Raw genomic sequence first — 24,757 nt, forward strand, 5'->3', positions numbered from 1 at the left:
TTCTCCCCATCATTCATTGTCAGACCTTTAACTGGGCTAAGGCGATGGCACGAGTCCTCCTTGATGATCTGTTCTTCTTCCATGATATTTGACATTGGCACATTGAGGCTAACCGTGTCTTCATCAGAAGGCTAAAAAGGAATAGTGCACTGCTTTATTCCAGGGACAAGTGTTCTCAGTGTAGATTAAGAGAATACTATGTGATAAAAAAAAACCAAAACTGTGATTCTCAAACACATAATATTGAGTAAAAGATGCCAGATACAAAGCATGGTTCCACTTACGTAAGTTCAAAAACCAGCAAAACTAATCCATGGTGTTTGAAGTCCGGATAACGGCTACTCTTGGCTTGGAGGGTGGGTGCATGAGTGGGCTTTCTGGGGTACTGGTAAAGCTCTGTTTCTTGAACTGGCAGCTGGTAATATGGGTGTGTTCGCTTTGTCAAAACTCACTGAATTAGGGGCGCCTGGGTGGCGCAGTCGGTTGGGCGTCCGACTTCAGCCAGGTCACGATCTCGCGGTCCGTGAGTTCGAGCCCCGCGTCGGGCTCTGGGCTGATGGCTCAGAGCCTGGAGCCTGTTTCCGATTCTGTGTCTCCCTCTCTCTCTGACCCTCCCCCGTTCATGCTCTGTCTCTCTCTGTCCCAAAAATAAAATAAACGTTGAAAAAAAAAAAATAAAAAAAAAAAAAACTCACTGAATTAACACTCAAGTGTCTCTCTGTACATGTTTTGAGCTAAAATTTTGTCAGGTACCTGATGGCATTTTCCAACCTAAGAGCAATGGTCAGGGCACTAAGAAGGACTATGTAATACCTGACAGAACAAAGGAATAATTGTAAATATATATAGTGTGATGTTATAAATATGGTCAATATCACAGTGGCCCAAAGGCCAACCAATCGTTGTAATAGCAATGATACTCTGAGATCTGACGACAACACCAATTTCCCAAACTACATTAGGGTTTCATGCAGCTCGTCACAAAAAGCAGACAATATCTGGGGGCACCTGGGTGGCTTAGTGTGTTAAGTGTCTGGCTTCAGCTCAGGTCATAATCTCCAGGTTCGTGGGTTTGAGCCCCATGTTGGGGCTTGGAGCCTGGAGCCTGCTTCGGATTCTGTGTCTCTGTCTCTTTCTTCCCCCCCCCCCCCCCACTCGTGCTCTGTCTCTGTCTCTCTCTCTCTCAAAAATAAATAAACATTAAAAATTTTTTTTAAAAAAGCAGACAATATCTGTGACAATACCTCATTTATTTACAGTGCATCTTATGTGCAACATTAAGCTTCGGTTTATTTCCCTGTTTTAGGTTGAAGAATATAGGAATTTAGGCTGTGTCAAATATATGAAAGTGTTGAATGGCTGTAGTACTTAAAAGGAAATGTGTTCCGTGCAATTTTCAGAGTAAGGCTTCAATTCAGTACTCAAAGTAAGTTGTCTCTGGGGTGCTAGTTTCTCACAGTAGCTGATGAAGTTTATTCAGATAATCTAGGATTCCGTCACAAGTGAAATACAGAGCCTCGGTGACTTTCGTATGTCTCCATTTTAGTGTTCCTATTTAGTAAAAAGCTTTCCAAATCACAGGGATCATGAACCTCCACAGAACACATTTCAGGGAGTTGTGGGCTGTTCCTCAATTTTTGAAGCCGTAACTTTCAGGATAGTGTTTGTTTACATTTGGATGCGTGCACAAATCGTTTAGAAACCGGTGCAAAACAAGTGTTCATTTCATCCAGTAAACAGATATTCATTCAGCCGCCAGTTTTTTGTTGCATATTTATCTTCAGAAAAAACACGTTTTAAACTTCTTAGAGACAAACGCTAAATGTACTCAGACAATGGCAACAGCCAAAGGAGTGAGATGTGCTTTGCAAATGCCACAGGGAGACAGAAGTGGGGAGCCAGATAAACCCTAGTAAGCGGTGAGATGACAACATAATTGCCAAACAAAGTGAAAAGAGAAAGCTACACTGGAGGAGGAGTCAGAATACTATTCCTTCTACAAATTTCTTGGAGGTGTTCTCAGGTAATGAGGCGGCCGTGTGAGACCAGATAAAAAGGCTGAGGGAAGATTCATGCACTCAATACTGTCAAATATAAAATCCTTTCTGTGGTCCTTCCTTCCACCCTCCTCCTCTCTTCAAAGCTTAGCAAAATTCCAAAGATACGCATCTAGTTAAAAGGGACAGAATAAACCCTTGGCCTCCTTTTAGAATGATTTTAGCCTCCTACTTATATTAAGTGAGAACAAAAGGATAATGAGGTTCTTTGTGTGATGTTTTATTAATGAACTTAATTATCCTTAAAAAACAGATAAAGGATAAAGCAGAGTCTGTTTTAACTTCATAGAAAATAAGCTGAGGGTGAGTAATTTCTGAAACAATGGGACATTTCAGGGGACTTATGAGTTTTAATAAAGCTAAGGGAGTTGAATTAAATACAACTTATAAAGTAATGTGTTGAGTATTTCCTCCCCCAGGGAACCACAGTAAACTATTCATGTGGCTTCATGAGAGTAATTTTCTTTTATTGAAATTGGCCTTCTTTTTCTCCCTACAAACTCCTTTCAAAATGTTCCGTATTAGAAAGACTTTAAGGTATCCTAATTTTTTAATACATTGCTTTATAAAGCATGTTGTAGGAAGTAAAATGCAATATCTTAGCTACACATTAATCCTCAAACACCTGAAGAGAACAGGCAAAAGGCACTTTCTTGGAGTCACACAGAGTACAAAGGAGAACTCCTTAAATGGGGTAACTGACCTATTAATTACATCTTCAAAGAGTAGAATTATATTTCAAAACTCAGTAACCACAAAATCTCAATAGATTTCCTCAAAAGGGAAGACTGATGATACATCCAATCCCTCCACCAGCTGTCCCTTCTAGCTCCCCTGCTCAAGAAACCCCACTTAATGGTATATTAGTGAAAGGTTTCAGGGAATCTAACTATAAATGAGATAAATGTGCTAACTGAGCTATTTATAACCACTTTAGGAAGCTCTCGTGTGGCTTCTTGGCTTACAAGTAACCAAACTTTTATCCAACCGTCTGAAAAAAACACAATCGAAGACTTTCAGGAAAACAAACATTGCTATAAAAACTCTGGCTATTCAAAATCGCACTTCCTGTGGGTACACTGCTAAAATGCAATGCACATTTGACTCCTTAACATCTATCCATGCAAATAATTTTTTCCCAAATTATTCTGTCAATTAGAAACAAACATATTTATAAAAATGCCTCATGGGTACTTGCAGACCACTCTTAGTCATTTCATAATATTTATGAAGCATTCGAGAATATTCTAGGGGCACCCAGGTTGCTCTGTCAGTTAAGTGTCTGACTCTTGATTTCGGCTCAGGTCATGATCTCACGGTTCATGGGATTGAGCCCTATGTCGGGCTCCCAGCTGAGAGGGTAGAGCCTGCATAGGATTCTGGATCGCCCTCACCGTCTGCCCCTCCCTGGCTCGTGTGCGCACACATGTATGTGTGTTCTCTCTCCCTCCCTCAATATAAAGAAATCAACTTTAAGAAAAAAACGAATATTCTAGATAATGTCAGGAGTGTGGTGGGAGGGGAAGGAGATAGGGACTCTACCCTTGAGACATTTACAAAATATTAAAGATGCAGAAAAAACTAACAGCGGCTCATATTTCTATAACACTTGGATTTCAAATTGCTTTCACAAACATAATCACACCTTCTCACATAGATGCATTAATGCCCTTTACCACAGAGGAGTTCAGGAATGCAGGCAAATCCAGCTAGAAGCACAGAAGGAAAAATATCTAATCACGAAATTTACCTCTGTGGCAGATAAACGCTTGTCTCCATTATCACTTCCAACGCCCGAATCAGAATCCTTCTTGCTGGGATAGATGCCATCGGTATGGAATCCATTTAGAAAAAAATGAAATCGCAAAGTTCACAACAAGATACATCAATTTATATTCAAGTAATGACTCTGCTATACAAATTTTATTACTACCATAAGGCAACGAATCAGCCCAATATTAAAGGAGGTTAAGACAAGGGCCTCATGGGGCGCCTGGGTGGCGCAGTCGGTTAAGCGTCCGACTTCAGCCAGGTCACGATCTCACGGTCCGTGAGTTCGAGCCCCGCGTCGGGCTCTGGGCTGATGGCTCGGGGCCTGGAGCCTGTTTCTGATTCTGTGTCTCCCTCTCTCTCTGCCCCTCCCCCGTTCATGCTCTCTCTCTGTCCCAAAAAATAAATAAACGTTGAAAAAAAAAAATTTTTAAAATAAAAAAGACAAGGGCCTCATGAAAATCAGATACTCTGTCTAAGCAGAGTAGAAGATAAACTCTTTGCGTTCAGGGTTTCATAAATTCATACTCTAACCAAGGGGCCTGTTCTTTGAAACAGTTAACAACGTTCTCATTTTAGTGATTCCAGTGTACGAAAAGCAAAAACTACCTAATTGCTTTTACCTTTTACGTTACAAGAGGCTTTTAACTTTTCTATAGTTACTTTCAATAATTCTGTAAGCCTTTTACCCAGTGACTAAATAAATTTGATGTTTATAAAAGTAAAATAATGAATACATATTTTAAGCATTAAGTAATGCGATCATTAGGGTAGCCTGAGATTTTAAGCCACCATGTTTACTCTTTTAGTAAAAAGTTAAGGAAAGGTCTCTGCAATGAAGACCTCTCAAAACAGCCTGTGTTTCTATACATGTGTTCAGCGTGGGAATTTTGTTCTCTGAAAATTCAAGGCCCAATTTATGCCACAAAAAGGCCAAGGGCATGTGAAAGGATTCCAACACATCGGTTCCAAACAGGAAATGGCAAAAACTATGCACACCGCATTTTTAAAAAGACAATTACAACACAAAACCTGTAGTGTTTCTTAACAATGTTCTGGTGGCATATTAAAAATTAATAATTAAAAAAAAGCATACCTGAGCCTTTATGGGTGTTTTAACTGATAAGTAAAAAATACCCACATTTATATTATGGATTGCATGTATAAAGATACATATATATGCGTTATAACATACACAAACGGTCCTCAAGAAAGACTGATTATTGATTAGATTAGGGAAGGTAAGATTTGCAAGATGCCGAAAGGTTACCCACACCATAAATCTGCGCTGGTTAAGAGAGACCAAGGGATTTTTTGGACTTACCCACCCAACCGGTGCACTCTGGCCTAAACAAATCCTAAACAGGGGCTTTTAGCCACTGCAGTCACACCCACCTGTCCTCCACGTGCTGGTGTAAATGTGGCCTCTCCATCGTGTGGAGATAGAGGGAGTCGGTTGTCTTCATCTGACATGCTTGTATGCTCAGATACTTGAATATGTGCACTTTGCCCTTTGTGCAAATCTATGGAGAAATTAATAACACATATTTTTAACGTTTTTTAACGGCAAAACAAAATGTAAACCCTAGACATTTGACTGTGTATTTTCATTTAAAATAACACTTTAACAATACGCACCCAATTTGGCCTCTCCAAAACATACGAGAATTTAGGCAACCATTTCTTCCAGATTCTACTTTGAATAGAAAACCATTCTAACAGAAGTGTGTTTAAGTCTAAATAGTGTAAAAAAATATAGAAGTCAGGTAACCGACATGGTTTAACATCCCACTTCTGGAAGCATTCACTTTGTTCCCACATGGTTTAACAGCTGAATTCGAAACTTATCTCTGAAAAACCGACAATCATATTTGAAAATGTTTGAACTCCATTTCGCAGCTCACAGTAATGTAAGGCATGTATTCCTCCTTGGGTCTAAGCCATACGCTCCATGGAGTTTCCAACGACCGTACAAATGCCGCCATAATCACACCTGTAATTCTGGGACTGCAGCGATCAGAACAGTGAGCTAAACCCTAGTAAACGGACTCTATGTAGCAGAAGACGACGTACTGTAGTCGGATTCACCCAAGGTTTCATCTTTTAGAGACTGTGATCAAGTCTAAAACAGTGTGCATTCAGCAGACGATCAGAGGTCCGGCTCTGCCCAGAGTTGCCGCCCCTGCGCCCCCCTCCCCACACCACTGACAGCATTTCTCCCTGAAACCGCTTTGCCGCGGGCCCTCACCTGTGCTGGAGGAGACTGCAAAGGGTTGTTCTCAAGTAGTAATACCTGCAGCCGTTTCATCTCTCTAAAACAAATGGGAATCACGAGCACTTTATTGCAGGAAAAGTCAAACTTTACCAAGGGAAGTTCTACTAGTTCTAAAGAACAGGGGAGGGAAAAAAAAAAGAAAGAAAGAAAAAGAACAATTTCAGAAAGCAACAAGATTAAACGGCTTAACATTCAAAACTTAATTTTCTGCTTACAAGGAAAACTATCATTTAGCATAATCAAAGCAAGTGAGGCTTCAGGAATATGAAGTATGTGTGTCACATGTTTTACTAAAGGGGAGGGAAAATCTTTCACTGGGAGCCCAATAATTTTAAATTGTTGTTAGTTCTGATAGAAGCCGGACACACTTGACATTTACAATATCTATTGTTCAGAAAGCCCTCTCTTCCAGCAAAACAATCACGTAAGCCACACCACATCGGTCATGTTTATATTTTAACTTCAGCTGCTAGCATACGAACAATGTGCTAATTACAAAATATTCTTATCCAGTGAATGTATCTGGGCTGGCATAACCTCAGAACTAGTTACAAGAAATACGTTCATGGTCTTTTTACTTCCACTTTAAAAACTAAATTTTATCGAATTCGGAATTTTGCAATGGACCCTGTAATCCTGATTTGATGAGGCTCCATTCTGCTGCTTTTTAAAAGTCTTCTGTAGCTCCACAAACAAGACAGAACATTATATTTAGCTTAAAATCCCCACCCAGTGGCACAGTAAACACTCAGTAATTTCAAGCATTCCAACCGACATTGGCAGCTGCAAGGAACGAAGTCAAATATATTCCGCAGAGCAAAGAGGCTGAGCTACGCCAGAGAAGTAGAGTGACACGGGGCAAACCACTAAGGTCTCTCTGTGTGGGACACTCCAGCGGGTTCCGGTCCGCAGGGGCCTCGCCACGTTTGTTATGGGACCTGGTAAGGGGTGAAATACGGTGCTTTGGAAGACACAGGGAGTTCCAAAATGGAGGGTGAGCGGGCCGTAGACGAAGTGACCTGCGGTGAGCATGAACACAATTCCTCTTCTCCTCCCAGTAAGCCCTAGGGTTTTCACTTTACTCAGCTATGCCACTTCAAGCTCCACAAAGATGCTCTTAGCAACCGGTTATCTCCTCTCCTATTCACTGCAATCTGGGCGTGTAAGGGACTTTCCTTGTTTCATGCCTTAGCGAATGTGAATTACTCCGCAAGGAGTCACGAGGCTAGTGACTAGAACAGAGGGAGCAGAGCACCCCACGTGGCAGGTCCCCAGCTCGGCTCCTGACAGGAGGCCGTGCAAGAGAAACTCAGGAAGTGTAGTTTGCAAACTGCCCCGAATAATTCGCTGCCCAAACCCAGTCCGCACCCCCTACCCTCAAGAGCAGGGTAAGTGATTTGCCTCACCCCCTACTAGTCCTGGAGGTTGCCTTGAAGGCTCTGTGAGCAACGGAAGGTGGAGGAGAGAGGGAGGAGGGGAACGTGGAAAACAGCATGGAATCAAGAAAGTCAAAGGAAAAGGGAAAGTAAGATCTCTTTCGCTTCATAGTTTAGTTCTAAAACCCGGGTAAGAATTAGAGAGATTTATATACAAAAGGAATATCCCCTTGCTGTACCCGTAGTGATATCAATCCATCTCTAAGGCAGTTAATTTTACTCACTAAACTTAGGTTGACAAATTAGTAGCAAAATGTAACTGGACTCTGTTTCTTCAACTCTTTGCCACTGGAAATGAAGACTTTTTTTTTTTTAATTTTTTTTTTTCAACGTTTATTTATTTTTGGGACAGAGAGAGACAGAGCATGAACGGGGGAGGGGCAGAGAGAGAGGGAGACACAGAATCGGAAACAGGCTCCAGGCTCTGAGCCATCAGCCCAGAGCCCGACGCGGGGCTCGAACTCACGGACCGCGAGATCGTGACCTGGCTGAAGTCGGACGCTTAACCGACTGCGCCACCCAGGCGCCCCGGAAATGAAGACTTTTAAGTAAGACTGAGGGCTAAGATCCTGGAAGTCATAGCAGGAGAGGGAGGAGAGGCAACTTAAATAAATAAGGTAAAGTAAGAATGGCTTTTACAACGACTATTCCCTTTAATTGTAGTTTGGGACACAATTACCATCTTAGTTTAGGAAAACGAGAGCCTGGCAGTTTCACAACAAGAAAATGGCGGGGAGAAAGTGCTAACACCAGCCCAGACATGGTCTAAAGAAGAAACAGGGCAGAAAAAGGGGGTGAGAAAAAAAAATCCCAGGGAACCTTTTGTTGCAAAGAAGGTCAATGAGTGACTCCTTTAATCTTACCTCTGTCCATTCATGTCCTAGAAAAAACAAAGTATGGTCTCCTGGTTGCAGTATTTGTAGTAAAACCACCACAAAATTGATTGGGTAATTAAGGCTACAGACTAGTTTTCCCTCCTCAGATTGAAAGCATATGGGGAGGGGTACTCAAAGAGGAAAAACAAGTAAATATGGAAAGTCCTTAAATTCACTGCCTGCAAGCACCATCAATGCTCTTTTGTTAATGGAGTTCTCCCCAGTGAAGCAAAAAAGAAATTTGATATTCAGGAAGTTACTTAAAAAAAAAAAAAAAAAGTTTCCAGTAAACGAAAGCCTTAGCTTTGAGTAGATTTTAAAATATTAAACCTGAGAAAACATAATTATGAAAAGGATAGAAATTTGTAACTGATCTTTTCCAGGGAAAGGAATGCTTTCAAGGTAGGAGCATAGGGGGGCACCTGGGTGGCTCAGTGTGTGAAGTGTCCGACTTCGGCCCAGGTCGTGATCTCACGGTTTGTGGGTTCAAGCCCCGCATCAGATTCTGTGCTGACAGCTCAGAGCCTGGAGTCTGCTTCGAATTCTGTGTCTCCCTCCCTTTGCCCTTCCCCCACTCACATTCTGTCTCTTGCTCTCGAAAATAAAATTAAAAAAAAAAAAGACATAAAAAAAAAAGGTAGGAGCACAGGAAGTGGGGAGAACAAGTTGTGTGGACACACTTTTCACATGCTTCTCAACTACAATAGGCAACCATTCCATGGCTCCATTACATTTTTCTTTTGAAAATGAGAGTTTGGGGATTTGTAATGATTTGTCAGTGATTACCATGAGAGCTTAAATGTAAAGAAAAGTTTCCGTTAATGCTATGAAAGGTTAAATGCTTACAAATGTGTTGTTAGTAAGAGTTTCTCCCCTTGGTACTTGCTCAAACCAAGAAAAACAATGTCATCCAATCAAAATGCATTGGACAATGACAGAATGAAAAAACAATGTTTTTATACCAAGTCATCTCAAATATTGAAGTAATACATCTTTGTGCTGAGATGGTTTCTAACTTTGTTTCTTTAAAAATTTTTTTTAATTTTTATTTACTTTTTTTTGAGAGGGAGAGAGAGAGAGAGAAAGAGAGAAAGCGCACACACTCGGGCATGCGCAAGTGGGGTAGGGGCAGAGAGAGGGAGACGCAGAATCCCAAGCAGGCTTCAGGCACTGAGCTATCAGTACAGAGCCTGAGGCAGGGCTCGAACTCCCGAACTATGACATCATGACCTGAGCCGAAGTCCGATGCTTAACTGACTGAGCCACCCAGGCGCCCCATAACATTCCTTCTTTAAAAATGCACAAGCAAGGTGAAGGTGGCAGTCAGGCACTCAAATGTCCCATCCATAAAAGCACAGTGCATTTTATAAAGTTCTTTCCCTTCCATGAGCTTCACTGGCTTGCCTTCAAGCCAAAGATCGAAATGCAGAAAAAAATCAGGTAGCTCTCAACTTGCTGCAATAGTGTCAGATTAAGCAAATGTTTTAGCTTTTCTTTCCAAATATATGCTTTTGCTTTGAGGTATATTTAAAAAAGATTTTTTTAATGTTTATTTATTTTTGAGACAGAGAGAGAGAGAGACAGAGCGTGAGGGGGGGAGGGACAGAGAGAGGGAGACACAGATTCCTAAGCAGGCTCCAGGCTCCCAGCTGTCAGCACAGAGCTCGATGCGGGGCTTGAACCCACGAACCATGAAATCACGACCTGAGCTGAAGTTGGACGCTTAACCAACTGAGCCACCCAGGGGCCCCTGATGTGTATTTTTTTTTTTTTTTTTTTTTTTTAAATTTTTTTTCAACGTTTTTTTTAATTTATTTTTGGGACAGAGAGAGACAGAGCATGAACAGGGGAGGGGCAGAGAGAGAGGGAGACACAGAATCGGAAACAGGCTCCAGGCTCCGAGCCATCAGCCCAGAGCCCGACGCGGGGCTCGAACTCACGGACCGCGAGATCGTGACCTGGCTGAAGTCGGACGCTTAACCGACTGCGCCACCCAGGCGCCCCATGTATTTTTAAATATATGTTTGAAACTGGGTATGCCCAGGGGCCTTAAATGGAACTGATGGAAATGAATGCGATCTTTGAAAACCAGAGCATGTTTTTGGGAAAGCATTCAGTGTTCCTTCCACTGCTCCTCAACTCCTTCTGATTCAAGTCTGAACAAGAAGCCCAAAATCTGAAATTCAGATCCACCACCATCTACAGAGCTGCTTGTCAAAGTTCTTAATGGTGCACCATTTCTGAACAACTGTATCTTTTTATTTGAACTCAAAGACAACATGTCAGAGGGACATCCTGGACAGGCCCACAGCCGCAGGGAAGGGTTCGCCTGAGTCAGGCTCCCGAGTAGGGACGTCTGAGCAGGCAACCAGTCTCGGTGCTGACACTCTGGAGGATCCCTGCTTCTGGCCTCTGAGAAATTCACTAAAACTGCCAGTGACATTAGTCCGACTACCATTTCATCAGGGGTAGTGCCCTCACCTGAAGCATAGATTCCGTACACAGTGGGTGGTGCCTAACCAGGTCTACCAAATAGCCAAAGCCAGAAATCCTAATAGCGGGGTCTACAAGACCAAGTATATGACCTAAAGTGTTGGCTGATTGTTCCAGAACATCACACATCCATAACAAAAACAACTCCTGTTATGAATTGTGTGTCCTCAAATTTCCTATGTTGGAGTCCTAACCCCCAGTACCTCAGAATGTGACTGATTTTGGAGGTAAGGACTTTCAAGGGGTAATAAAGTTAAAATGAGGTCATTTGAGTGGGCCACAACCCAACATGACTGGTATCCTTATACAAAGAGGAGATTCGGGGCACTCAGGTGGCTCACTGGGTTAGGTATCTGACTTTGGCTCAGGTCACGATCTCACAGTTCATGAGTCCGAGCTCAGCGTCAGGCTCTGTCCTGACAGCTCAGGGCCTGTAACCTGCTTCAGATTCTGCGTCTCCCTCTCTCTCTGCCCCTTCCCTGCTCGTGCTCTGTCTCTCTCTGTCTCTCAAAAATAAACATTTAAAAAAAATTTAAGAAGAGGAGATTAGGACAGAGACACAGAGGAAGGATGATGTGAACACATGGGGAGAAGACAGCCATCTGCAAGCCAAGGAGAGAGCTCTCAGGAGACACCTTGATCTCAGACTTCCAGCCTGCAGATCTGTGAGAAAGTACATTTCTGTTGTGTAAACCACTCAGCCTATGGTACTTTGTTACATGAGCCCGAGCAAAGTAACACACACACACACAGTCTCATACAGGGGAATGATAGTGTTGCTGTACCCCTTGACTAAAATGAAAAGTTGGATATTAACTTTTCTGTCATCTGCATGTGAAATTCACAGAATTCATATTAATATAATAAGTAATATTATTAGGCATACACAAACATGACTAGACAAACCGCCTTCTTCACAAAAGTAAACCAAAAAATAATAATAATGAACATCTCCTATTTTATTCTTTTTACCTTGTGGTAAGACTTTAAGGTAATTTCTTCTGACATTCAGTTCCCGTAGAGCTTTCAACTGACCTATCTGCTGGGGCAGGGCTGTGATCTCGTTGCAGCTGACGTCCTGCATCAAAAGCAAAGGCAGAAATGATAAGCATCTTTTTCCAGGAAATCAAGCATCCCATGTGAAATCTCCTTCAGGAATTTATGTATTTATTTTAGTAGCCTTCACGCCCAGCACACAGCCCAGCTCGGGACTTGAGCTCACGACCCTGAGATCAAGACCTGAGCTGAGATCGAGAGTTGGACGCTTAACCGACCGAGACACCCAGGTGCCTCCTTAAGAAAATTAAATATGAGGGCAACTACTCGGGTACATTTTTATCCTGGTCTGTAGGTCAGGCTTAGCACAGAGAAGAAAAGGAAAGTGCAGCATTTTGAACACTGAGGACAAAAAGAGAAAAGGAAGGATATTCGGAGCACTCAGGAGCTCCTTTGCTGGCCTCGCACCTGCTGCGTTCATGTGTTTCAGTCTCATTTAATTCTCACCACGAACCCCTGAGGCAGTATTAGCAGCTTAATATTTACAGTCAGAAAAATGAGGCTCAGGGAGGTTAAGTCAGGCGTCCAAGGCAGTTACCACTCGGAACAAATGCCCGCCCCCTGTGAAGCCACCATCCCACAGTACCTCGAAATAGAACGTCACACATCCTACTTACCAAACACTCACATCTGACAGTGAAAAACTGTGACTATGAATGCATCTTTTGGATGCGTTATTTATTTAAAATGGATTTGCGACTGGAAGGCTGGAAAGTTTGTGGACCTGAACACCTTTCGGTACATTTTCCAAGACTGTGGGGCATGCGGATGATGTCTTTTTTGCACTGAAAGACTAACATCCTATCAACAGTTGACTGGAACCGCCTCTTGACGAGTGCAGAATGAAAACTATGAGATTTATAATCTTATTCTCCCCTAATCCCACTCTTCCACTTTCTCTGGAAGCTCTGCTCGGCTCTCCACCCCCCACCCCAGCTACTCTATTGTCCAGACCAACACTCCATCTCACTGGGCACTATAATGGTCTCCTTGATCTGCCCCTCAGATCCACCTTTCACAGAGCTGCCGGAGCGTGCGCATTTCACTGCATCATTTACCAGCTTAGACATCTGCAACAGCAATGTCTCAGAAACCCATGGGGTAAAGTCCCCGACTCCACAGCAAGGGCCAGCAGCTACCGTTCAGATGGATTTCTCCAGCGCCACCTCTCTGAAAGCCCTTGCTTGCATCCCCAGGCCACGTGATTACCGACTGCAGCCGCCAGTGTGTGCCAAGGGTTTCTCAGTCCCAAACCTGTTCCGGCTCTTCCCTTGCCTGGTGTGCCCCTCCCCAATATCGTCCTCTTGTCCCACCTGCATCCTTCAAGATTTAATTCAAGGCTCTCTCTTCTCTGAAACCTTTGTGGAGGTTTCCCCCACTGTCCCCCTCCGAACGAACACCCACGGAGAATGCCCTTTTTCCTTGGTGGTCCTGTGGATAATCTATTACCGTATTCACGTGTGCACACATTTGCCTTCTCTTAGAAGCCTGTGAACTCCTAGATGGGAGGCTCTCATTCACTCCATCCTTCTGGTGCCAAGCAGAGTGCCGGGACTAAAGTAAGGGACCAGGAAGTGCTGGATGAAATTTCTGAAGCCCATTTATGTTGACACTCCACATGCCGTGGCTCTCTCTGCCTCATGGCTGGAACCCCAGAATGCTCCCACAAACATACCAATCCCTGGCAGGCCCCTCCTGGAAAGGCACAACCACAGATATACTTGGGCTAGGAACCATCCCAGTGGGATCAACTCTTCAGATACCCCACATCTCTTCTCAACCTGCAAAAACTTCCCCCTCCACTCCCCCTTTTAGAAGGCAGCAAAGCCTCGTTGCAGAAATCGGTTTCACATTCACTCAGGATGAGAATTCACCATTAACCAGTCCCCTCAAACCCCAGGGCTCCCGTAAGAACAGAACTATGCAGAACACAGGGCATCACTGCCCTCTAATCTCTTCTCATCTAAAAATCCTCCGGTGACCTGGTAATCTGCCAAGGTCACGAGGCTGCTAAACGAGTATCCCTTGCTGAAGAGGAATAAAATCACTCCTGAGAAAAGGGAATGAAGCAGGCCTCTGCAGAGGCTGAGTGCACAATGCAATGAGCCCGCGGCACTGCTCGGCTGTCTGGCCAAGGGGAGGTGGCATGACAGGCCAACATGAGGTGTTCAAAGGCGTCACCCCCAGGCTGGCTGTTGATGCATCACTCCTGGCCCAGAAAGTCACATAAAATTCCTTGAGAAACATCCTTAGTGTTTAAAAACAAAACAAAACAAATAACCCACAACGCACATCTGCAGAGAAATACAAGTCTAAGGAAATAATTATAGAATTAGAAAGTCCACAGAGTTGTCCAGTCACTTTTAGTCCCTCACTGCATCAGCAGATAATTCTGCCTTTCTGCATGCACTTCCATGTACGAGAGGTAAAAAGTAAGGGGCGCCTGGGCGGCGCAGTCGGTTAAGCGTCCGACTTCAGCCAGGTCACGATCTTGCGGTCCATGAGTTCGAGCCCCGCGTCAGGCTCTGGGCTGATGATGGCTCAGAGCCTGGAGCCTTTCCGATTCTGTGTCTCCCTCTCTCTCTGCCCCTCCCCCGTTCATGCTCTGTCTCTCTCTGTCCCCAAAATAAATAAACGTTGAAAAAAAAAATTAAAAAAAAAAAAGTGAAATGCTACCTTTTCCCAACTCCTATGGTATCTGATCAGTCACAAGTACCAACAACCAAACCCTTTCAATGAAATCTTTATCTTTCTTTGCCTCAACCGAGTCACAAATAAGCAAGTATCCTTCCATTCCATTCTCTTTAAGATTTTTTTAAAATGTTTATTCACTGGGGGGCCTGGGGGGCTTAGTCGGTTAAGTGTCCGACTTCAGCTCAGGTCATGACATTCTCACGGATCACAAGTTGGAGCCCCACGTCGGGCTCTGTGCTGACAGCTCAGAGCCTGGAGCCTGCTTTGGATTCTGTGTCTCCCTCTCTCTCTGCCCCTCCTCCACTCACACTCTGTGTGTGTGTCTCTCTCTCAAAAATAAACATTGAAAAAATTAAAAAATTTTTAAATGTTTATTCATTTTTGAGAGAGACAGAGCATGAGCACAGATAGAGAGATAGGCGCCCCTCCATTCTCTTTTAAAAGAGCCTTCACACAAATAGTATATAGGTATATATACTGTATACTAATAGTATATATTTCTAGAAATATATGAGATTAAATCATGCTATTGGACTCACAGCCAGGCATAGTCACACTGGTGATAGGAGTGGAGGGTCCTTAGGGAAGAAATAGCGGGAATGTTCCTTCTCTGGAGAGAAGTTATGTTATTGACATCTACAGTAAGTCTTTGTAAGTCTGTGTATGACTGCACAAGAAAAATCCTTTTGCAATTTACGGGAATCACAGATTTTTGATATAAAACTGAAAATTTTCAGAAGCTTCAAGGGCAGAATTCTTTAAAAAATCGTTCTTTCAAGAAAAAAGGAGGGGAGAGAGGGAAGCAAAAGATAACATATATTTAGGCAGATTATTCACAGCATAAAATCTCATAAAATCTCATTCAGTCTTATCCCATCGAGGTATACTATAAAACACGCTTTGCATTTTGTCGACTACCCTCTGGTTAGCCAGAAAGGCTATGCTATTTCCCTAAATATAAGGTAATTTTTTTTTCTAACATATATTTCTAACATAATGGCTTTATCAAGGAAAATCACCTCCCCTCAGCTATATTTATATGTTGATTTAACCAGCAGGGAAAGCAGTTACCCAATTTACACTTAAAAAAAAAACAAAACATAATGACAAAGAGTTTTTTCCTTTTGACTTACAGGACAGTACATCTGTAGACAATTAGAAACACCAAGTCCAATTGTCCATTCACATTTTGAAGGGTGTATAGTGAAGGTCAAAATGTTTCTTTTTTTTTTTTAATTTTTTTTTTAACGTTTATTTATTTTTGAGACAGAGAGAGACAGAGCATGAACGGGGGAGGGTCAGAGAGAGGGAGACACAGAATCTGAAACAGGCTCCAGGCTCTGAGCTGTCAGCACAGAGCCCGACGCGGGGCTCGAACCCACGGACCGCGGGATCATGACCTGAGCTGAAGTCGGCCGCTCAACCGACTGAGCCACCCAGGCGCCCCAAGGTCAAAATGTTTCAATAGTACTCTTTGGTCGGTTATTTCCTATCCTGCCAAAATAAAGAGGGGGAAATGCCCAGGTGGATCTAGCAAGAAAGCAAGATAAAGACTTTACACCATAGGCGCACCTGGTGGCTCAGTCGGTTAAGCACCTGACTCTAGCTCAGGTCATGATCTCATGGTTCGTGAGTTCGAGCCACGTGTCCTGTCGGGCTCTGTGCTGACAGCTCAGGGCCTGGAGCCGGCGTCAGACTCTCTGTCTCCCTCTCCCTCCTCCCCTCCACTCATGCTCTGTGTGTGTGTCTCTCTCTCTCTCTCTCTCAAAAATAAACATTAAAAAAAGTTTTAAAAAGACTTTACACTATTGTATAATCCATATTACAGAATTAAGCAAAAGTCTACTGCCTCCCAGTTACCGAACCTTGCTGAATTTTAAAGAGGCGATGAATTTCGTCACAAAAACAAAACCTCCCGTGTCTTAATTAGCTGGGGAACGAGGAGGAGGAAACAGAAGATGAGAGAAGATAATAGTCTAAATGTTTTGGGATATTTCAGGTTAGAACATGAAAAACATCATCCTAGAACAGGCTGGTTCTCTAAAATATGTCTGTCCACATTTAGCCTAAGGTCTGGTTTTTCAAGTCTTGAGTTAATTTTAAAAAGATAACATTTAGGGGCGCCTGGGTGGCTCCGTTGGTTGAGCGGCCGACTTCGGCTCAGGTCACGATCTTGCTGTCCATGAGTTCGAGCCCCGCATCGGGCTCTGTGCTGACAGCTCAGAGCCTGGAGCCTGTTTCAGATTCTGTGTCTCCCTCTCTCTGACCCTCCCCCGTTCATGCTCTGTCTCTCTCTGTCTCAAAAATGAATAAACATTAAAGAAAAAAAAAAGATAACATTTAGGAAAATGAATTTAGTAAGTAAAGAACACTAATGCCTCACACTTCTTCCGCATTTAGTTGTGAATTTACCAAGCTGTGAATTCCAGATTCAGTGGCTTCTTAGAATGGTCAAATGAATCCCTTCTGAATTGTCTATTAGCCCTTAAACTATGTCTTAGAAAATAATTATTGCACGCTTCAGTGGATCAAATTGTCATATGTTTACTGTTATAATACTGCAAATGTACAAGCAGGCCAAAAAGAAATCATCATAAACATGTCACAAATATTTACAAATTCTATTCTTTGTTATATAGAAATGAATCTAATTATTATATAATAACATACATACTCAAACTTAAGTTAAAGGACCAGCCAGTCCAATTTAGTCATTTAGAGTAAAAAAAAAAAACAAAACAAAAAACTGGACAATTTTAACTATGACCTAAAATATACTTTTTTTCCACTGGTTTAATCAACATGTTTTTAAGTAAAAAATGTTAGAGTCATTTTATGCCAGCCCTTCCAGGCAATAATGGAATTTACTAGAAGTATTAAATGCACACTGGAGACTAATGGATTTTTTTTTTAATTTTTTTTTAATGTTTATTTATATTTGAGACAGAGAGAGACAGAGCATGAATGGGGGAGGGTCAGAGAGAGGGAGACACAGAATCTGAAACAGGCTCCAGGCTCTGAGCTGTCAGCACAGAGCCTGACGCGGGGCTCGAGCTCACAGACCGCGAGATCATGGCCTGAGCCGAAGTCTCCACTTAACTGACTGAGCCACCCAGGCGCCCCAATGGATTTTTGTTATCAAGTACTAGTTGTTAATTTATCTTCAGTATGTAAGAAACACAAGGATTTAAAACACCAGATTCAGTTCAGACATTATTAAACTAGGTAATGTTCACTTTCAGAAAATAATACTGTAAAAAAGAAAAGCGATTTTTTAAGGAGTAACCTCTAATGAAAACCAACACAAATAATGCGTCAAGATGATCTTGGTTAGGGAAGATGTCCAGAGTAACCAGGCCACCCTGTGGAACTGTGCACACGGTATTTTCTCATGAGCTACCTTGATCTCTCAGGTTTTCAAAAACCTTGTGTAGTTATACCATTGCTTAAGCCATACTTTTGAATTAATCTAGCTCTTTAGTTAACTGAAGGGAATGTGAACAGTCTGACAGGAAATTTAAGCTAGTAACTCCCATCAAGGGCTCCTACTCTTTTTTTGGGAGGAAATGTCTATTGTATGACTTTCTGTGTGACTTTAGGTCAATGTCTTAACTTCTCTGTACCTATGTAAAAGGAAGTGGCAAAATTAATTTAAATTTCCTTGTAATAGTAGGAAGATCCATTTATCACATCAGAAATAATGAAGAGACTTTGAAAGACAGATACTTAACTTAGAAGTAATGTCAATTTTGATGTCTTAGCCATCAAAAACTTCAATGCCTGTAGTGAGAATTTCTTTCTTTTAAGAAAAATCCAGTATGTTCATTTAAACTCAAAACTTTTTCAAGCAACCTCTGGTATTGTCACCTCCCAACACTTACTGAATGTCTCCTTCTAGTATAAAACTCCGCTCCACACCCTTCCTTCCAACCCAATGCTCTTCAACAGAACAGATGGTAAACAAGGCACGGACTTTCAACTGTCCCGCAGAAACCAGAGAGGTTAGAAGGCATGTCCAAAGACTGTGAATGGAAAAAAGATTATGGCAGACACATGAATTAATGTCTCCGCTATACCTAACTCAGAGGCTGGAATGTTATGTATGAAAATAATGAAGGAGGGGCGCCTGGGTGGCTCAGTCTGTTAAGCATCTGACTTCGACTCGGGTCACGATCTCGCGGTTCGTGAGTTCGAGCCCCGCATTGGGCTCTGGGCTGACAGCTCGGAGCCTGGAACCTGCTTCAGATTCTGTGTCTCCCACTCTCTCTGCTCCTCCCCTGCTCACGCTCTCTCTCTCTCTCTCTCTCTCTCTCTCTCTCAAGAGTAAAATAAAAAAAAAAAAATTAAAAAACAATAATGGAGGAATTCTCCTCAGAACCAGGTCAATACATCCTGTGTCTACAATCAATCCCTGAATTCAAACTCGCTACACAAACATTTTATGAAAGGAGAGAGAGGTCTAGGCAGGGCCGGGAAATGCACTGTTCCATCAGATATTCCTTGAGTCAGATTCTGTGAGCTTTTCAGTGTAAGAGCAGGCTTCTGGAGCAGTGATACTGTGTTCTCTTACAGCTGGAAGCCATGATTTTCACACACTGCGTGAGCGGAAGAAAGACAGAACTGAAAGAAACCAAACAAGGGACAGACAGTCTCCGGCCCTCAGTATGTCAGCCCGCTCAGGGAACCGTGAGAAAACTCAAGTTCGTCGTGCTCTGCCGCAGTGCGATTATCTTCACGGCTCTCCGGTTATTATCACAGAAGGCACACACACAGCATCTCTTCCCAGGTACTCAGCATGTCTTCCCCTTCGGGCATGATTCGACAGTACAAGAACCGTGTTTCCAAATGCTAATGTCGTTTTAATGAGTAAAATAAGGTTTAGTCAACACCAGCACCCTCTACTGACCTTCCCTGCCCGGCTGTGGTTCCTCCGCGAGGAGACCTGCACACAGACACGGCCCGAGTTTTGCAACATTCATTCTCTGATTCACTCTCAACTGTTGGTGCGCTGCCCCAACTTTAATGGGAAAACCACTGCCAAGATGAACCAGGAACTCAACAAACAAACAAGCAAACACCACGGGGTCCCTCTCCGTGAGATGCTAAACGATCCAGAAGAAGACCCAGTAAGCACAGCTGAATGGTGCTATTGAAAGGATTGGGGCTTTCATCACACAAAACTGGTTTTTACCCCAGCTCCACCACTCCAGGCCCCCCCCCAGCTCTGGGTAAATAATTCTGAAACTCAAATCTGTCTACAAACTGTAGATATTATATCTACCTTGCTGGGTTATTGTCAAGATTATATGAAATTGTCCATGCCATATACCTAGCAGAGTGTCTGGCATATAGTAGGTGCTCAGTAAACGCTATTGCTTTTTCTTTCTCTTACAGAAAGAACGCCCAGATACAAAGACTTACAAAACAACATCTATATACAGCTACAGCTCTTAGAGTACCAGAGGAAGTCAAAGTACCAGAAGTACCAGAAGTACCAGAAGTATCAAAGTACCAGAAGGAAGTCAAAGAGGCCAGAAAGGTCCGAAAGTTCTAGGTCATTCCCATCACAAATGAGCCCGGAGGGGCCAGTTCCAAAGAGCTAAGATTCCCTAAATTCTCTTGCACCTGAAACAGCACAGAACTCTATCCTGGCCTCTCATGGATTCAAAAAAGGACATCTCAGTAGGTGTTTCTTAATAGCTTCTTCATGGAAGGAGGAACAATTGCGCTCCTTTGTTCTCTGCACCATCTCAAATGGCTGGACAAGCCAATCGCTGAATCGCAATGCTTTTTGTTTCATTTTCACAGTTTCAGATAACTGTGATATATTTAAGACAGTAAGGTGATGTTTTCCAGTTCTAGTCCTTAAAAATTACAGAGGACAACTCCTTTCTTGCAACAGCTACGGTTCTCTTCTTTTGTTTTTCAAAGCAGCAATGACTCTGGAATACTCACACGTGGAAGAAGAGAGAGTTTACAACTCCGTTTGGGATACTCTGAGTCTAATGTGAAATTTAAAAATATTTCTTCTAAAATAGCCAAACAATGCTCAGAGACCAATAAATTGAGTGATTTTATCAGCACGTCATTGGCTTTAAAGTACCCTGAATGCTTGGGTGGGGTCTGGTGGGAGCTGTCAAACTTTTTAACAAGTTGGTTACCACGTAACCATTTAAACAAAAGCCTCCCAAGCAAGTCTGGAATTATTTCAGGCTCTCCAGGGAATTTCTTTCCAACTGATAGCTAAAAATCATTTGACAGGGTTACCTACAGTAGCACTGCCATTTTAAGCAAAAAGATATGAAAGATAAATAAGAACGGATGGAAACTAATCTTTTTTTAGTCTGTGACCTTAAGCAAGGCCACTCACCCCTTGTGGTTAAATAATGGCAACAAATGAAATATTCACCAATGTCACAAATAAATGCTTTTCACAAGGAATCATGCTGGCGCACAGAGTGAAAGACCACAGGCTACAGAGCTGCTGGGCCACAGCTACGAGCATGAGAAATGCGGCTGTTCCAACCTGTGAGATGCTCTTGGTATACACCATGAACTTCAGAGACATAATATGAAAAAAATATATAAAATACCTCACTGATTTTATATCGCAAACATGCTGAAATAATATTCTGGCCATCCTGCATTAAATAAAACATATCATTAAAATTAATTTCACTTGCTTTTTTTTTTTTTTTTTTTTTTAATGTGGCTACCAGTGCATTTGAAGTACGTTTGTTTGCACGCCTGGGTGTCTCAGTCAGTTGAGCATCTGACTCTTGATTTTGGTTCAGGTCATGATCCCAAGGTCGTGGGGTTGAGCCCTGCATTAGGCTCTACATTGAGCATGGAGCCTGCTTAAGATTCTCCCTCTCCCAATCTCCCTCTTTTATTCTCTCCCTCTGCCCGTCTCCCCATCTGTGCTCTCTCTAAAATAATAAAACCAAAGACCTAATAAAAAAGTTACATGTGCTAACAGCAATTAGACAATCAAAAGAAATTAAAGACATTCAACTTGGTAAGGAAGAAGTCTAACTTTCACTATTTGTACATAACATGACACCCTATATAGAAAATACTAAAGACTCCACCAAAAAACTAGTAGAACTGATCAGTTAATTCAGTAAAGTCGTAAGATATAAAATCAATGTGCAGAAATCTGTTGCATTTCTATACACTAATAATGAAGCAGCAGAAAGAGAAATTGAGAAAATAATCCCATTTACAACGGCACCAAAAATAATAAGATATCTAGGAATAAACCTAACTGAAGAGGTAAAAGGCCCATACTCTAAAACCTATAAAACACTGATGAAAGAGACTAAACACTACACAAAGAAACAGAAAGACATTCCACGTTTATGGACTGGAAGAACAAATATTGTTAAAATGTCTACACTATGCAAAGCAATTTACACATTTAATGCAATCCCTATCGAACTACCAATAGCATTTTTTCACAGAGCTAGAACAAATAATCTTAAAATTTATACAGAATCACAAAAGACTCCAAATTGCCAAAGCAATTTTGAAAAAAGAAAGTGAAGCTGGAGGCATCACAATTTCTGACTTCAAGTTATATTACGAAGCTGTAGTCATCGAAACAGTATGGTACTGGCACAAAAACAGACACATAGATCAATGGAACAGGATAGAAAACCCAGAAATAAACCCACAAGGATATGGTCAATTAACCTTTGGCAAAGCAGGAAAGAATATCCAATGGGCAAAAGACAGTCTCTTCAACAAATGGTGTTGGAAAAACTGGACAGCAGCATGTAAAACAGCGAAACCAGACCACTTTCTTACACCACACGCAAAAATTAAAAATAGATGAAAGAGTTACATGTGAGGCATGAAACCATAACAATTCTAGAAGAGAGCACGGTTTTCTGATATTGGCCGCAGCAACATTTTTCTAGATATGTCTCCTGAGGCAAGGGAAACAAAAGCAAAATTAAACTATTAAGACTACATCAAAATAAAAGCTTTTGCACGGCAAAGTAAATAATCCAAAACACTAAAAGGCAACCTACTGAATGAGAATAGGTATTTGCAAATGACATATCCAATAAAGGGTTAGCATTGGAAATATGTAAAATCCACACCCCAAAACAAGCAATCCAATTTAAAAATGGGCAGAAGAAATGGACATTTCTCAAAGAAGACATAAAGACAGCCCACAGACATACAAAAGATGGCTCAACATCACTCTTCATCAGGGAAATGCAAATCAAGACTACAACGAAATATCACCCCACACCTTTCCAAATGGCTAAGATCAAAAACACAACAAACAACGAGTGCTGGCGAGGGTGTGGAGAAAAAGGAACCCTCATGTACTGTTGGTGGGAATGCAAACTGGCACAGCCACTCTGGAAAACAGCATGGAGGTTCCTCAAAAAGTTAAAAATACAACTACTCTATGATCCAGCAATCGTACTACTGGGTATTTACCCAACGAATACAAAAATAATAATTCAATGGGATACATGCATCTCTATGTTTACAGCATATTGTATTATTTACAATAGCCAAATTATGGAAGCAACCTTAGTGTCCATCCACTGATTAGAATGGATAAAGAAGATGTGTGCATACACACACACACACACACACACACACACACACACACAAAATGGAATATTACCCAGCCATCAAAGAATGAACTCTTGGGGCACCAGTGTGGCTCAGTTGGTTGTGTCCCACTCTTGACCTCAGCTCAGGTCATGATCTCACAGTTTGTGATTCTGAGCCCCACATAGGGGCTCCACATTGGCAGCATGGAGCCTGCTTGAAAATCTCTCTTGCCCTCTGCCCTCCCCTGCTCATGCTCACTCTCCCTCTCTCTAAGTAAATAAATAAACAAACTTAAAAAGAGAATGAAATCTTGCCATTTGCAACAAGAATGGAGCTAGAGGGTATTTTGCTAAGTGAAATTCAAGAAGCAAATGAGCAAAGGAAAAGAGAGAGAGAGAGAGACAAGCCAAGAAGCAGACCCTTAACTACTGAGAACAAACTAATGGTTAATAAAAAGAGGTGAGTGGGGGGATGAATGAAATAGGTGATGGGGATTAAGGAGTGCCCCTGTCATGATAAGCACCAGGTGATATATGGAAGTCTTGAATCACTACATTGTGTACCTGAAGCTAATATAACGCTATGTTAACTACAATGGAATTAAAATTAAAAATAGAACAGAACAGGGGCGCCTGGGTGGCTCAGTCAGTTCAGCGTCCGACTTTTGACTTTGACTCAGGTCATGATCTCATGGTTCGTGAGTTAGAACCCCACATCGGGCTCTGTGCTGACAGTGCGCAGCCTGCTTGGGATTCTCTCTCCCTCTCTCTCTGCCCCTCCCATGCTCTCTCTCTCTCAAAATAAATAAATAAACTTAAAAAAAACAGAATAGAATTAAAATTTTTTCATGAAATAAAGTAAAATAAAATTTGCTGCTTGCGTTACCTTTCTATCAAATAGTGCTGGGTGAGGGTGTTTCAGCTTAAGTTATAAATGAGCTACACCAGAGTGAACTTCTGTACATCACACACTGCCTCTCTACCTTAGGTTTCTCTCTACCCTTGCAAGATGTCAAGAGCTTGGCCTAGATGCTTTTAAAACCCCAATGGCTCTCGCATTCTAGGATTTCTAGGATTCGAGCATCCAACAGGTTATTGCTGGTGGAGAAAAGGCACCAGAGCCAGCTGAACACAATGCTAAGTAAAGTAGTTACACTCAACCTTTAGTGTAACTAAGAGGTTACATTAACCTCTGGGCTCTGGACAGGGTGCCCAAGAAAAGCTCAAGGACTCCCTCACAGCCACCCCACAGCTTGTGTGTCCTGAGGCGGGAGACAGGAGACAGTGCTGTTCTACCACGGCCACAAGGCCAGCCCAGCGGCTGATAAGAGCATCTCAGGAAAGCCCCGCTCTGGTGAGGGACTGGCCCGAGGCTCAGCACACGGCCACCTATTCACAGATGAGCTGGTCCGAAGCTCGGCAGGCAGAGCTGATACATGGCATGCTGTCGGCTTACGCCCAGGGTGCAGTGGGACAGAAACACATTCCAGCTGCCCACAGGTTCCAGAAGACCGACCTCACC

The 24,757-nt window shown here is 42.4% G+C and overlaps 1 protein-coding gene across 2 annotated transcripts in view; it reads right to left on the reverse strand.

The window, feature by feature from the left end:
* Positions 1–24,757, reverse strand: part of LRCH1 (leucine rich repeats and calponin homology domain containing 1) — a 205,313-nt gene that overhangs the window by 53,664 nt on the left and 126,892 nt on the right. For both annotated transcript variants that reach the window (XM_047079856.1, XM_047079863.1), the window contains exons 4-8: positions 11,879–11,984; positions 6,076–6,212; positions 5,223–5,350; positions 3,808–3,871; positions 26–131 (exon numbers count right to left, since the gene is read on the reverse strand). In XM_047079856.1, the coding sequence (XP_046935812.1) occupies positions 26–131; positions 3,808–3,871; positions 5,223–5,350; positions 6,076–6,212; positions 11,879–11,984 (541 nt within the window). The remainder of the gene's footprint in view (positions 1–25; positions 132–3,807; positions 3,872–5,222; positions 5,351–6,075; positions 6,213–11,878; positions 11,985–24,757) is intronic.

The sequence above is a fragment of the Lynx rufus genome, unplaced genomic scaffold (assembly GCF_022079265.1).
Source record: "Lynx rufus isolate CCGP_SWC_20201006 ecotype Redwood Valley unplaced genomic scaffold, mLynRuf1.p SCAF_1, whole genome shotgun sequence".
Classification (NCBI taxonomy): Eukaryota; Metazoa; Chordata; class Mammalia; order Carnivora; family Felidae; genus Lynx; species Lynx rufus.